Below are 13419 nucleotides of genomic sequence, written 5' to 3'. Positions count from 1 at the left end.
TGTCTCTCATGAATAAATAATATATTTTTTAAAAATTTCTCTATTCCTATAATTATCTTTTTAAATCTGGAATTGAAAGAAAAGGATCGCTTTATAGTTGAAAGAAGTAAATTGTCACAGACATTGCAGGTTAAAATTTGCCTGATGATAACTTCTGGATAAGCTGGTTTTTCTTGCTTTTATGTACTGCAGGCCCAAGATGATTGTTTAGTTTTCTTTTGTTTTTAGTTTTTTAAGCTAAGCTGAAATTATTCAGAAGGCTTAAATTAATATGGTTCTCTTAGCTCACTAGAATAATTCAAAGAAACAGCCCCCAAATTCAGAGTTAGACTTCAACAAAGACACATCTATTGTTTAGCAATTAGTAGTGGTGGAAAGGAATTTAATTTTATAAAGAAGGGATGATTTTCCATTGAGTTTTGTTAGATTTGTCCCACCCTTCCCAGAGCTAGGCTGTGAGAAATTCATGTGAAAACCAATGCAGGAAAACAAACATCTGAGCCAAGGACAGAAGAAAAAAGCTGAGATTAATACAGTGTTATTAAAAAAATAACTTTTTTGTACGCTATTTAATTTTAAAGGGCTACAAACCCAGAGGACTTGGCCTGTTAGAACATCTTTGAGACTTGATTCTTTTCCCTTTCTGTTTTGACTTTTTCTGAATAGAGTGTAATCTTCTTAGATCTGTGTTTTAGACAGATACAACTGGTAGCTACATAGTGAATGGATTAGAATAGGGAGAGAATGGAGATAAGGGCACCAAGGAGAAGAGATGCGTTTCAGAAAAAGACAGAGGCACCTAGATACCTGGATTTGGATCAAGATCCAATTTTATCTGTAAAGTTAAGCAGGTTATTGAACCAGTCTAAGCCTCAGTTTGTCATACAAAGTCAGTATCTAAGTTTGTGTGAACATTAAAAATAATGCATATAAGCTTTTTAATACCGTGTAGGCAATATAATTGGTAGCAGGAACTAGTAAGTATTGTCTCTTTGTATTTAGCAAGATGATTTAAGTATCCTCCTTAAGATTTCCTAAAGCTGTAATCATTTGCTCACTAGTTGAGCAACAAAAATGATGGATATTGGGAAGGAAGGGATTAAGAGAGTGTTTTGGTCCAAAGGAAATCTAAGGTATATTTTCTGGCTCAGTATTAACTGGTTTTGAGGTTGACAGGAACTTGGGACACCTGGGGGCTCAGCAGTTGAGCGTCTGCCTTTAGCTCGGCATGGGGTCTGGGATCGAGTTCTGTGTTGGGCTTCCTGCAGGGAGCCTGCTTCTCCCTCTGCCTGTGTCTCTGCCTCTCTCTGTCTCTCATGAATAAATAAATAAATCTTAAAAAAAAAAAAAAGATTGACAGGAACTTGATGAAGAATCAGCGAGGCACACTCAAGGGTAGTTCTGGGTCTCTTCATTCTAGTTATCACCTATATCCCCAAGTCACATGCATGTGGTATAGCATACTTGTCATCCTCACATTACTTAGACCCTACTAGTTAAACGTGGATTAAAGAGTATTATTCAACCAAATTTATTTAGTGCTGCCAGTAAATGATGTAAAGATATGAATAGGGGATCCCTGGATGGCTCAGCGGTTTAGCGCCTGCCTTTGGCCCAGGGCGTGATCCTGGAGTCCTGGATTGAGTCCTGCGTCGGGCTCCTGGCCTGGAGCCTGCTTCTCTCTCTGCCTGTGTCTCTGCCTCTCTCTCTGTGTGTCTCTCATGAATAAATAAAGTCTTTTTAAAAAAAGATATGAATAAAATCTGAGATCCCTTTACACAAATAGTTCACAGGGACTGTGTGTGTTCATTGTATTCCCAGCATTGACCATAGTGGTTTGTACTTAGTAATTGTTTCTGGAATGAATGATCAACCAATATAGCGGAGTAGAACAGAGGTATAATATTATTTTACTGTGTGATAAATGCTATAATTTTGTGATAGAATTAAAAAGCAAACAAAAGCCTTAGGAGCCCAAGAGAGAAATAATGAATATTGTAAAAGGGAAAGGGGGAGGTTGGATAGTTGATTGTACCTTAAGATTGCTGGTGAGGGAGAAGGACTACCCGGGGAAATGAAGACATTCCTCGATTAGCAAACAACATAAGCAAAGGCTCAAAAGCATAGAAGTGTATGACATATTTGGTGCATTTCTGGTATGGTTTGATAGAAGATAAGAGTAGAATGATAGATTGTCTCCATATTTGAAGACTAATGGTATAGAGATTTGGATTTTACTCTGTTTTCAGGCAGGAGCAGTCAAAGGTTTTGAGGAAAGGGTGAGGTATATGATCAGATCTAAATTTTAGATATTAGCTATGGGACTTTGATAATCAATGACTAGAGAGATTCTAGAAAAGGAGTCATACGTTTTAGCTAGACTTATGATGGATGGTAAAGAAAGAGTAAGATTGGAGTATGTTTTGGAGCTAAAATCCAGTAGTCTTCCAGGGGAGAATGAGAAAAGGAATCAAGGACTTTTTTGACATCCCTGTCTTCGATCAGTGGATGTTAACCAACAGTAGGGAGCATACAAGGAAGAATATGCTTATGTGATGAACAGAGGTTTATTTTCGACACATGGAATTGATTTTGAGATGCCCGTGAACATACATAGCAGAATTGTCCTATATAGTCTCACAACATCCTTTGTGTACTTCTGTTACACCAACCACTATATTATAATTACCCGTTTATTTTTCCATTTTCTGTACCACTTTAAGCCTATCCTAGGTAAAGACTACCTATTATTCCTCACTGTAACATTACACATATTGCTTGGCACATGTCAGACAGTACTAAATAGAAAGGAAAACGGGCACCTGGGTAGCTCAGTCAGTTGAACGTCCGACTCTTGATTTCAACTCAGGTCATGATCTGAGGGTTGTGAGATCAAGGCCTGCTGTCAGTCTCTTTGCTGGGTGTGAAGCCTGCTTAAGAGTCTTCCCTTTCTTAAAAAAAAAAAAGAAAAGAAAAGAAAAGAAAACATAACACAGTGGAAAGAGAGAGTTTAAGAGTATTAACAGCATACCAAAAAAAAAAAAAAAAAGTTATACCCATATGAGCTAATAAGAGCCAGAGAAAAGTGGAAAAAGAGGCATGGAGTAGAATTTAGAGAATGGACAGAAGAAAAGGAACCTATGACAGCTGAGAAATGGTAGCCAAAGGTAGAAAATGGAAACAAAAAAGTTTCAGAATAAGGAAATGGCCAATATTTTCATTTCAGCGGTAGAAGATGAGAAATGAAAAGAATTCTTTGGGTTTTGAAAGTTTGTATTGTCATTGACTGATTCCCTCCCCCCCCCCCTTTTTTTTAAGATTTTATTTATTCATGAGAAACAGAGAAGCAGCCTCCCTGTGAGGAGCCTGATGTGGGAGTGGATCCCAAGACCCCCAGGATCACAACCTGATGCAAAGGCAGACACTCAACCCTGAACCACCAAGGTGCCCTTTTTTTCTTTCCTTTTTAAAATGATACTCAGGGAGGGTAAACAAAATACTCAGGGCCACAGATGAGTGGGTTTTGTTTTAAGATTTTATTTAAGAGCAAGAAGAACGGAGGGAGAAGCAGATTCCTTGCTGATCATGAAGCCCAAAAAAGGGCTTGATCCCAGGACTCTGAGCCAAAGGCAGACACTTAACTGACTGAGCCACCCAAGTGCCCCCATAGATGAGGTTTTAATTAAGTTTTTAAACAGATGGTTCAGTGAGGGTTGGTGAGAGATAGAGGAGCCAGATTTTTGAGAGGCACTGCTCTTTGGAGTGTTCTATTGAAAGTGGTAGAGGTGAAGGCAGTTAATACTACTACTTCAGGAAGAAAGAGTTTCAGGGATCCCTGGGTGGCGCAGCGGTTTGGCGCCTGCCTTTGGCCCAGGGCGCGACCCTGGAGACCCGGGATCGAATCCCACATCAGGCTCCCGGTGCATGGAGCCTGCTTCTCCCTCTGCCTATGTCTCTGCCTCTCTCTCTCTCTCTCTCTCTCTCTCTCTCTCTGTGACTATCATAAATAAATAAAAAATTAAAAAAAAAAAAAAAGGAAGAAAGAGTTTCAAAAAAACCAAGGAAATACAGATGAATTAGAGCCCTGGAATAGTGGCTGGGAACTAGCACATTTTGTCTCAAGCATGTCAAGTTCAATTACAAGTATCACTCACACCTCTTTTACCAAGTTAGGTAGGTCACTTATTAGGAGGTGATTTTTGCCTCTACTAATTGCACATTAGCAAATTCATGCCACTGCAAGTTCATTGTTTATGTTATTCCTCTGAATGTTAGTATCTAGAAACAACACAATGTCTGATAGTACGTCATCCAAAAAAAGAGTTCAAGTATTTTAAAAGTAAATACTAATTATCCAGGAGCCCACTGCTATTGAGGAACTATCAAAAGAGCCTTTATCATGGCAGTTCTTTCCATTTTACTCATTAGCTGGGTCTTTAGTGTTAAAGAAAGAGGAGATTGAGAATGAAAATGAATCTTCTTTTGGTAAGACCTGAGGTGCATTATTTGCCATGATCTTTGCAGAAGTACAAAGTATAAATTTAAGTATATTTTTAAGTATAAATTTGTCACTTAGGGCACAGAACAGTAAATTCAAACAAAAAGTTTGTAAAGAGTTTTGGTATTATGAGACTAATTTTCTTTTTTTTTTCTTTTTAATTTTTAAAAAGATTTATTTGAGAGAGAGCACAAGCACGAGGTGGGGGAGGGGTAGAGGGAGAGAGAATCCCAAGCTGACTCGATGCTGAGCAAGCCGGGCTCCAGGCTTGATCCCACAACCCCGAGATAATGACCTGAGCTGAGTCAGATGCTCACCTGACTGAGCCACCCAGGTGCCCCTTTAAAAATTTTTTTTAATTAAGTAAATAGTCTCTGTTGATGAGTACATGGGGCTCAAACTCTCCATCCTGAGATCAAGTCACATGTCTACTAATAACCCAGTCAGGCTCCCCCATGAAACTAATCTTCAATCTAGGGATCGTTTGTGTGTCAATAAGAATAAAAATAATGAAAGAAGTTGTAAGAAATATAACGATTGAACTTTTGGTGTTTGATGCATGAGGCTGCACATGTAAACTTACCTATCATTTTAAATGACTTATTGACTTATTAAAGGAGATAGAGAAGGAGGCATCCTTGAACTTGACTTGCCAACCTGGCCATGTTGAGACAGAGAGCATGAAAAAGGTGGGAGGGGCAGTGGGAGAAGCAGACTGCCCACTGAGCAGGGAGCCCCACACAGGGCTTGATCTCAGGACCCTGAGATCATGACCTGAGCTAAAGGCAGATGCTTAACTGACAGAGCCACCCAGGTGCCTGATACTTGTTAATTCTTTTAAAATTGGAAGTTAGCTTGAAAAGCTATAATAATTAGGTGTTTATAATGTTTTATATATATTATTAAATTATATATATATAAATATATATATTAGTAATTTTTATAATAGTTCTTTGAGGTAGATAGTACATCATTTTCACTTATGGAGTGAGGCTCATTGTGACAGAGCTCACACTATTAAGTGGTACAACCAGTATCCCAACTTGGGTTTTTCCTAACTCTAAATCATTTGTTTTACTGTCACAAATATGACTTCTGTTCTTACTGTCCATTTAGTAAAAGATGATCTTACCTTTTCATTGGGTAGCTCTTGCTCTTTTCCATCTTTATTTGCCATTTATCCTAATTTTTTTAGCAAGTATTGGAGCATCTACTATGTGCTAGGAATTGTTCCAGGTGCTAAGGATTTAAAAGTTAATGAAACAGGCAAAAATCTTTGCCCTGGAGGAACTTAGGTTCTAGCTTAAATAATATATAAAAACCAATGATTAAAATGTAAAGTGTGTTAAATATGGTGGGTATTATGGGGAGAGATGTTTAGGATGTTTAGGGAAAGAAGGTTATTCTCTATTGTCCATAATGTTTAGATTTAGAATTGCAGTCTGAAAGATGAATTATTACAGTAGGAGGCTTCTTGTGATAAATGATATAAATAGGGATTAAAAGCAAAACAGTTACTCCTTGTGGTTTCAAGAGAGAGGTTGTGAACACAATTTTGCCAGGAATACCACATGTTCTGGGACTCCTGTATTGTGGAGGCCAGAGGAGAGGAATCTTGTATAACTTTTCCTGTGGTACTTCATGTTTTGATAAATATCATTCCCACTAAGTGATTCCGTTTTTTACAGATGCCAAAACAAATAGGAAAGTATTTTAAGTTTTTTTTTTTTAATTTTTTTAAATTTTTATTTATTTATCATAGTCACAGAGAGAGAGAGGCAGAGACACAGGCAGAGGGAGAAGCAGGCTCCATGCACTGGGAGCCCGATGTGGGATTCGATCCCGGGTCTCCAGAATCGCGCCCTGGGCCAAAGGCGGGCGCCAAACCGCTGCGCCACCCAGGGATCCCCAGGAAAGTATTTTAAAAAGTGTATTTTCCTTTTACCTCCTCAAAGGAAATAGGTTGAACTTTCAGTTCCATAGTGTTTAAATACCAAAGTATAATATTTTTTAGAGTCTAGAGTATTACAGATTGTAGTCAGTGTCTCAGATCATAGCTTTAGAGAACTTTCCAATGCACTCTGCTATCTTATTAATCACGGATTAAAAGAATGGAAATCGGGTACCTGGGTGGCTCAGTTGGTTAAGCATCTGCCTTTGGCTCACTCAGGTCATGATCTCAGGGTTCTGAGGTCAAGCCCTGCATCATGCTCCCAGATAGGCAGAGTCTGCTTCTCCCTTTCTCTCTATCCCTCCCCCCGTGCATGTTTGCGTTTGTGCTCTCTCTCAAATCTTTTTTTAAAAAAGACTGAAAATTGAATTAAGCATGAAAAACTTTGCCTAAAGTACTAGTTCAACAAAACCTCGCCTAAAGTACTAGTACATTCTACAAAAAATAAAGATTCTTTTACCCAATAGTGAGTGTTTTGGGACAAAGCCCAAATTTGTGGCATTGGAAAGGTGTCATAATCTGACTGAAAGAGCATAGCTTCTGTATTCATAGATGATTGGGTTCAATTTTTGCCTTTGCTTCTAACCAGTTACATTACAGCCATTACTCTGAACAAGTTAGACCATCTGTCTAGGTCTCAGTTTCCTTATCTGTAATAATGTGAAGATTAAATTAAGAGTGTTAAATATGATGGATATTATGTCACTGCCATTAGTCACTGCCAAATTACAATATATCATAATAGGTACTATACAAAATGTAAAATGCTATAGGAGCAGAAATAAGGCAAGCTGTTTATTTGGTTCTCGGATGAGGATGGGCAAGGAAAAGGAGAGTTAGATCATGAATGACGAGTTACAGTTGATGAAGTACAAAAGCAAGGAAACCAATTTAGGAAGAGGATCCAATGAGGGCAAATACATGGGCATATTAAAGTATGTATTTTTAGTGAGGATGTTCTCCCTTCTGATGTATTCCTCTTTTTTTTATTGAAGTATAATTGACATACAATATTCTAGTTTCAGGTGAATATTTAACTCTCCATATCTAAGTCCCTCTCCCAACATGTTCCCATAGTTTTCTTTTACCCTAAATCAGTATCTATTAACCTGTTCAATGTGCCTTTGTTCTCTGCTGCAGTATATACTCCTTTGGGGCAAGAATCTAATTTCTCTTGTTTACCATGTATTCTTTATACACTAGACACATGGTGAGTATTCATTGAATGGATGAAGCAAACCTACCTTAACATTTTTTTTTCAGAAAGTACATTTTGAAATGTCTTTGAATGACACACTATACATTTTAATTTAGTCCTATGAAATATAAAGCTGTGATAGCCATTTAAGCAAGAGAATTAGTTTAAATAGAAAGCAACAAGTAGTAGTAAGTGTTCCATCCTTAGTTATGCCTAAATGACCTTCTCTTGGGGTTCCATTTTTGTATCTGTTCAACAGTATTATTTCTGAGTTTCTTTTGAACTGTATTATCCAGGGATTGTGTTTATCTAGATAGGAGCCTTTGAAGGGAAAATAGTGCTTGGTACATGGTGTATGCTTAATTAATACATGTTCAGTTAAAAGCCCCAAGCATAAACTAGGACTTGTTAATTGGAGAGATTAAACAGACTCCCAGCACCTTTACCTCTTTGAGGCATAGAGCTAGAGCTACTTTTGTTTATTGGGTAAAGCTTTCCAAGTTTGTTGTATTGTTTGTTCCGTTACTGTTTTGGCAACCAAATAGGAATACTGTCATAAAGTATTCAAAACCAGGTTTTTCAATGGTAGATGAGTTTAAGTTTTATTCCAGGAGTCAATAAATATTTGAGTGGCTTTTCATAAGTGATGTATTTTTTACTTCTTGCTGGGAATGTTTGGTATGAAATTTACTGGTAATGTTCATGTTGAGTTGAACTTTTAAGAAACCATGGGATGGGAAAATTGAGTTTTTAATGGATTTCTGATTTCTTGCTATGTAAGGTATTTCCCAGCTCTAGAATTTCTGCTTGCTCTGCCTTGAATTTATTTATTTTTTTTTAATTTTTAAAAATTAAAAAAAAATTTTTAAATTTATTTCTTTTGAATGTGAATATGAAATTTTAATTTCTTAAAACATCTTGTTAATATTTTAAATTTAAGTATCAATAATATTAGAAAAACCTTATTGTTTTATGTGCTTCCAACTTCATTTATGTGTACAGCTTTACAAATTAAAGGGTAGAAAACAGAAGTTTAGTATTTCCTAGTTTTTGGAGTCCAAGAATAGAGTTGTAACATATGCCAAACAAATCACTGTAGGTAGGCAGTTATTCTCAAGGGAATATGTTTTATTTTATTTTTTAAATCTGAAATGTCTTGGCCCTGAAAGGTGTCAAATTCCTTTATTATCTGGAATAAAAAGCCTAAATTGTGAGTAGTGAAAGACTTAGGAAAATATTTTGAAAGTTTTTTATTTTTTTTATTTTTTTTTATTTATGATAGTCACAGAGAGAGAGAGAGAGAGGCAGAGACACAGGCAGAGGGAGAAGCAGGCTCCATGCACCGGGAGCCCGATGTGGGACTCGATCCTGGGTCTCCAGGATCGCGCCCTGGGCCAAAGGCAGGCGCCAAACCGCTGCGCCACCCAGGGATCCCCTTTTGAAAGTATTTTTAAAAGTTTTTTCATATGTATTTTGTAAGAATTAGAGCATAACTAAATATCTGGCAGACATTCTATATGAGTATCTTTATGTTTTTTGTTTTTCAGGCATTTTAAAAATATTTAATCATTCATGAGTTGAGCTTCATTCTTGAGTCATGGATGACAAGGCTTCTGTTGGAAAAATCAGTGTCTCCTCAGACTCAGTATCTACTCTTAATAGTGAAGATTTTGTCTTGGTTTCCAGGCAAGGAGATGAGACACCATCTACAAATAATGGAAGTGATGACGAGAAAACAGGACTCAAGGTAAAACTCCATAACCTAAGATTCTTTTACTTAGCCTTGTTAAGGTCATTGCAAAACTTGGCCAATAATAGGAAGGGAAACTGAAAAAAATGGAAATAATATCCTAACTTTTTTTAATGCTAAAGACTTATTTACAATCAGTAATTGTGACAAATTAATATCTGGTTAAGGATTTTCAATTTGATTAGCTTCTGAATTTTCTAATACCCAAGTTGTCAAAACTAGTGGTCATAGTATAATATAAATATCTATCATTTTAGTATTGTTATTATTTTCCCATTAAATTAGCGGTGATTATTTCTTTTTTTTTTGCGTTGATTATTTCTTTTGGTCTGGTATATGTAGTGTAAAGGCAAGGGCAGATCAGCAGTGCTATTTATAAAAATAAGTTTTAGGATTATTGAAACTGAATATTAAATACTTGGATATTGGCCACTTCTGTTTGTTTATATTTTCTAAGCCAAATAAACAACTGTAATTTTTTCCCCATACTCTGTTAATCATTTTGTTTATGGATGTAAATAAAAACATTATCTGTTAATGCCATTTAAAATGTAAACAGCTTTAAAAATATTTGATTCTTCTTTATATTTATTCATTCAGCAAATATTTATTAAGTATTGACTGTGTGCCAAGTACTAAATACTGAGGATACAGTGGTGAATAAGATCACAAAGCCCCCTGCCCTTTAGAGTTGTTATTCTAATGGGAGAAACAGACTTAAAGTACATAAGAAGATGACTAAGTAAATTTAGGTGCTGTGAAGAAAATCAAAGTGGGATACATGGATAAAGAATGAAGGGCAGGTACTATTTTAGAGAAAGTCTTAAAGTGACATTTGAGCAGAGACCTGAATGAAATGGGAAAGAAGGCCATGGAGAAATATAGGAAAAGAGTTTTTTAAAGGGAATGGAAGATAGACCCCGAGGAGGACCACCTTTGTTAGGACAGAGATTAGAGCAGAGTGAATAAAGTAAATAAAAAGTGGTGGAGAATGATATCTAGTGATTGGCACAGGCTGGATCATGTAGAACTTTGTAGGGCTTAGGAGAAATTTGGACTTTGTTATAAATTGGAGGGAATTTTTGGAGAATTTTCAATAGGGACATGATCTGATTTACATTTTAAAAAGCTCATGAGAGATTTCCAGCATGGCAGAGTAAGGAGCTCTGTGAACCTACTCCTTAGCAAAATTGGACAATTAAAAAAAAAACAACAACCATTGACAGTCTTTGGAAATGTTCTAAAGATTATACAGCAAGTGAGGAAACATTTATTCAATGAAATTTACTAAAATTTAGTAAAGAATCTGTTGTATTTGAACCAAGACCCTTTGGTTTCCTCACCTATCCCAGCTGAGCTAGATGTAACTCCGTGTTAGTGCAAGAAGATGGGATTTCTCTTTCCCCCAGCTCCTAGTTGGAGGGCTATATTCCAGGGACTAATAGGGCAATTGCATTTCTCATCCTGCCTCCAGCTACATTTTGCTAACCCAGTATGACTTAGATGGAGGCTCCCTTTTCTTGTGTAGCCTTTGTTCTTGGGTTAGAGGCTCTACTTTGGACACAGTGCTCTGAGAATATGGAGTCCATTTGCCTCAGCCTCTAAAGTAGGGGTTTCATACCACTACAGACAAACCAAGAAGGCCTGAAACTACTATATCACCTCCTACAACCACCAAGTACTCAGTTTTCTTTTCTTTTCTTTTCCTTTTTTTTTTTTTTTTTAAAGATTTTATTTATTCATGAGAGAGAGAGAGAGAGAGAGAGAGAGAGAGAGGCAGAGACACAGGCAGAGGGAGAAGCAGGCTCTACGCAGGGAGCCCAATGGGGACTCGATCCCGGGACTCCAGGATCATGCCCTGGGCCAAAGGCAGGTGCCAAACTGCTGAGCCATCCAGGGATCTCCAAGTACTCAGTTTCTAAAGATGAGATGTCACTCAAAGGAAAGTATTGTTATTGCCCACCTCCCAACTTCACAGCTATGGCACAGAGATTTTCCCTTTGGTGAGAAGGGGCTCCTAAAATAGCTCCTAATCTCTTCCCAGAGAAATGGACTTTATTTACAGCAGAGTGTAGAGAAGTTCAAGCCTAAGGTTACTCTCAAAAACAGTAGAGCTTGTGGTGAAACGTAATTAAGAGGACATTGGTAGATTGATTAGACATATAAACTTAAGTATAGGCTTACTAGGAGGAGACTGACTCTTGGTGTCAGAACAAATCTCAAACATGGACCTCTGAAACTCTCAAAGTAATATCAATTTGGTTAGTTTATTCTGTGGAGTAGTTTATACCCAAGTGCACTGTTGAAAACTGTAGAGCTATTGTTGGCCATAATTAGTGGAGTTTAAGAACTAGCTGTGGTCAGAGAAAGAGACCAGCCACTTTGCCAAAATTGCTCTCATCTCAGGATGACTGTAGGCTAGGCAGGTTGAATGCTTAACACTATGGGAATTAGGGGAATAGACTTTACAAAAGTAAACTATCTAACTACTAAATAAGCAAACAAACATAAAAAATGACAAGTCCCAGACTAGTACTGTGAATTGGTACAATATATTTTCTAAAATATATATTTTTAATATATCTATTATATATAAAATAATTTCCCCTACTGATCATCCCAGCTGGCCTATGGGTACCTCTAAGCTTTGTGTAGCTCACCCAGACACACCCGCACCCAGTGACTGGCTTCCTGTGCATACCCCTGCAGGCAAGAATGGTCAGAATGAGCCTTTACCGATGGCTAGTGAGCATGCATAAATAAAAACTGGATTCTGTCAGATTGGGAAACCACATGCTCGAGCAGTCATCACTGCTTTAGGGAAAGCAAATGCAATGGAAATCATCAACAGCAGACTAGATCAAACAGAAGAAATTATTATGAAGTATAGAAGACAGGTTATTTAACATTACCTAGTCTGGAAACAAAAAAATGGAAAAGAGTGAAGAAAACCTACATAAACTATGGTATACTATAAAAATAATCTATGCATTTATTGGTGTCCCAGAGGAAGAAGAGTGGGGGAAATGGGTAAAAAGGTTATTTAGAGACCTAATGAATGAGGATTTCCCAAATTTGGAGAGAGATATGGACATCCCAGTATATAAAGCTTGTAGGTTTCCCTAAGATTTCAATCCAAAGCAGTTCTTTCTAGGACATTATAATAAAACTGTCTAAAATAAAAGACAGTTTTCAAGGCAGCAAGAAAAAAAAAAGTCACACATTACAAGGGAATCCCCATAAGTCTATTAGCAGATTTCTCAGCTGAAACCTTGTAGGCCAGAAGAGAGTGGGATGATATTTTTAAAGTGCTGAAAGAAAAAAAACCAAACAATACTTTATTCAGCAAAATTGTCCTTCAGAAATGAAGGAGAAAGATACTCCCAAATCAAACTAAGGGAGTTAATCATCACTAAACCTTACTAAAATTGCTGAGAGATGTTCTTCAATCTGAAATGAAAGAATACAAACTAGTGAAATGAAAAACATGAAGATGTAAAACACATTGAAGGTAAGTATATAGTCAAAAATCATAATACTCTAATACTGTAATATGATGGTGTATTGATTAATCCTAGTATAAAGGTTAAAACACAAAGATATTTATAACTTTAATTAATATACAATATAAAGAGTTAAATTTTTACATCAAAACCCTAAAATGTTGGAGGTGAGGGTGGTGTGTTTGTATATGATTTACGTTTGTTACAAACGTAAAATACACTATTCTATTGGTAAGATATTTTATGTAAGCCTCGTGGTAAACACAAAGCAAAACCTACAATAGATAACATGAAAGATACAAACAAGGGAATCAAAGTATACCATTTTGGAAAATTTCATTTCATGAAGAAAGATAGCAAGAAAGGAGCAAGGGAACTATAAAATGAGAAAACAATTAACGTAGCATTGTAAGTTCTTACCTATCAGTAATTACTTTAAATGCAAATGAATTGCATTCTCCAAATAACATAGTCTGAATGGATAAAAAAATATGACTGCCACTATATTCAGCCTTAAGG

At 36.7% G+C, this 13419-nt stretch overlaps 1 protein-coding gene across 11 annotated transcripts in view; it reads left to right on the top strand.

The window, feature by feature from the left end:
- The window catches only part of RABGAP1 (RAB GTPase activating protein 1), a 166954-nt gene that overhangs the window by 14272 nt on the left and 139263 nt on the right, over positions 1–13419 (top strand). For 7 of the 11 annotated variants that reach the window (XR_004818773.2, XR_004818772.2, XR_004818771.2 and 4 more), the window contains 2 exons: positions 3319–3444; positions 9195–9394. Coding sequence is in view for 8 of the 11 variants with exons in the window: in XM_049114470.1 (XP_048970427.1) it covers positions 9245–9394 (150 nt within the window). In the remaining 3 variants the exon portion in view is untranslated. The remainder of the gene's footprint in view (positions 1–3318; positions 3445–9194; positions 9395–13419) is intronic. The other 4 variants (XM_025475054.3, XM_049114469.1, XM_035720893.2 and 1 more) reach the window with 1 other exon arrangement.

Source organism: Canis lupus, chromosome 9, assembly GCF_003254725.2.
Source record: "Canis lupus dingo isolate Sandy chromosome 9, ASM325472v2, whole genome shotgun sequence".
NCBI lineage: Eukaryota > Metazoa > Chordata > Mammalia > Carnivora > Canidae > Canis > Canis lupus.
The sequence above is the reverse complement of the archived record's forward strand: the minus strand, read 5'-3'. Positions and strand labels throughout refer to the sequence as shown.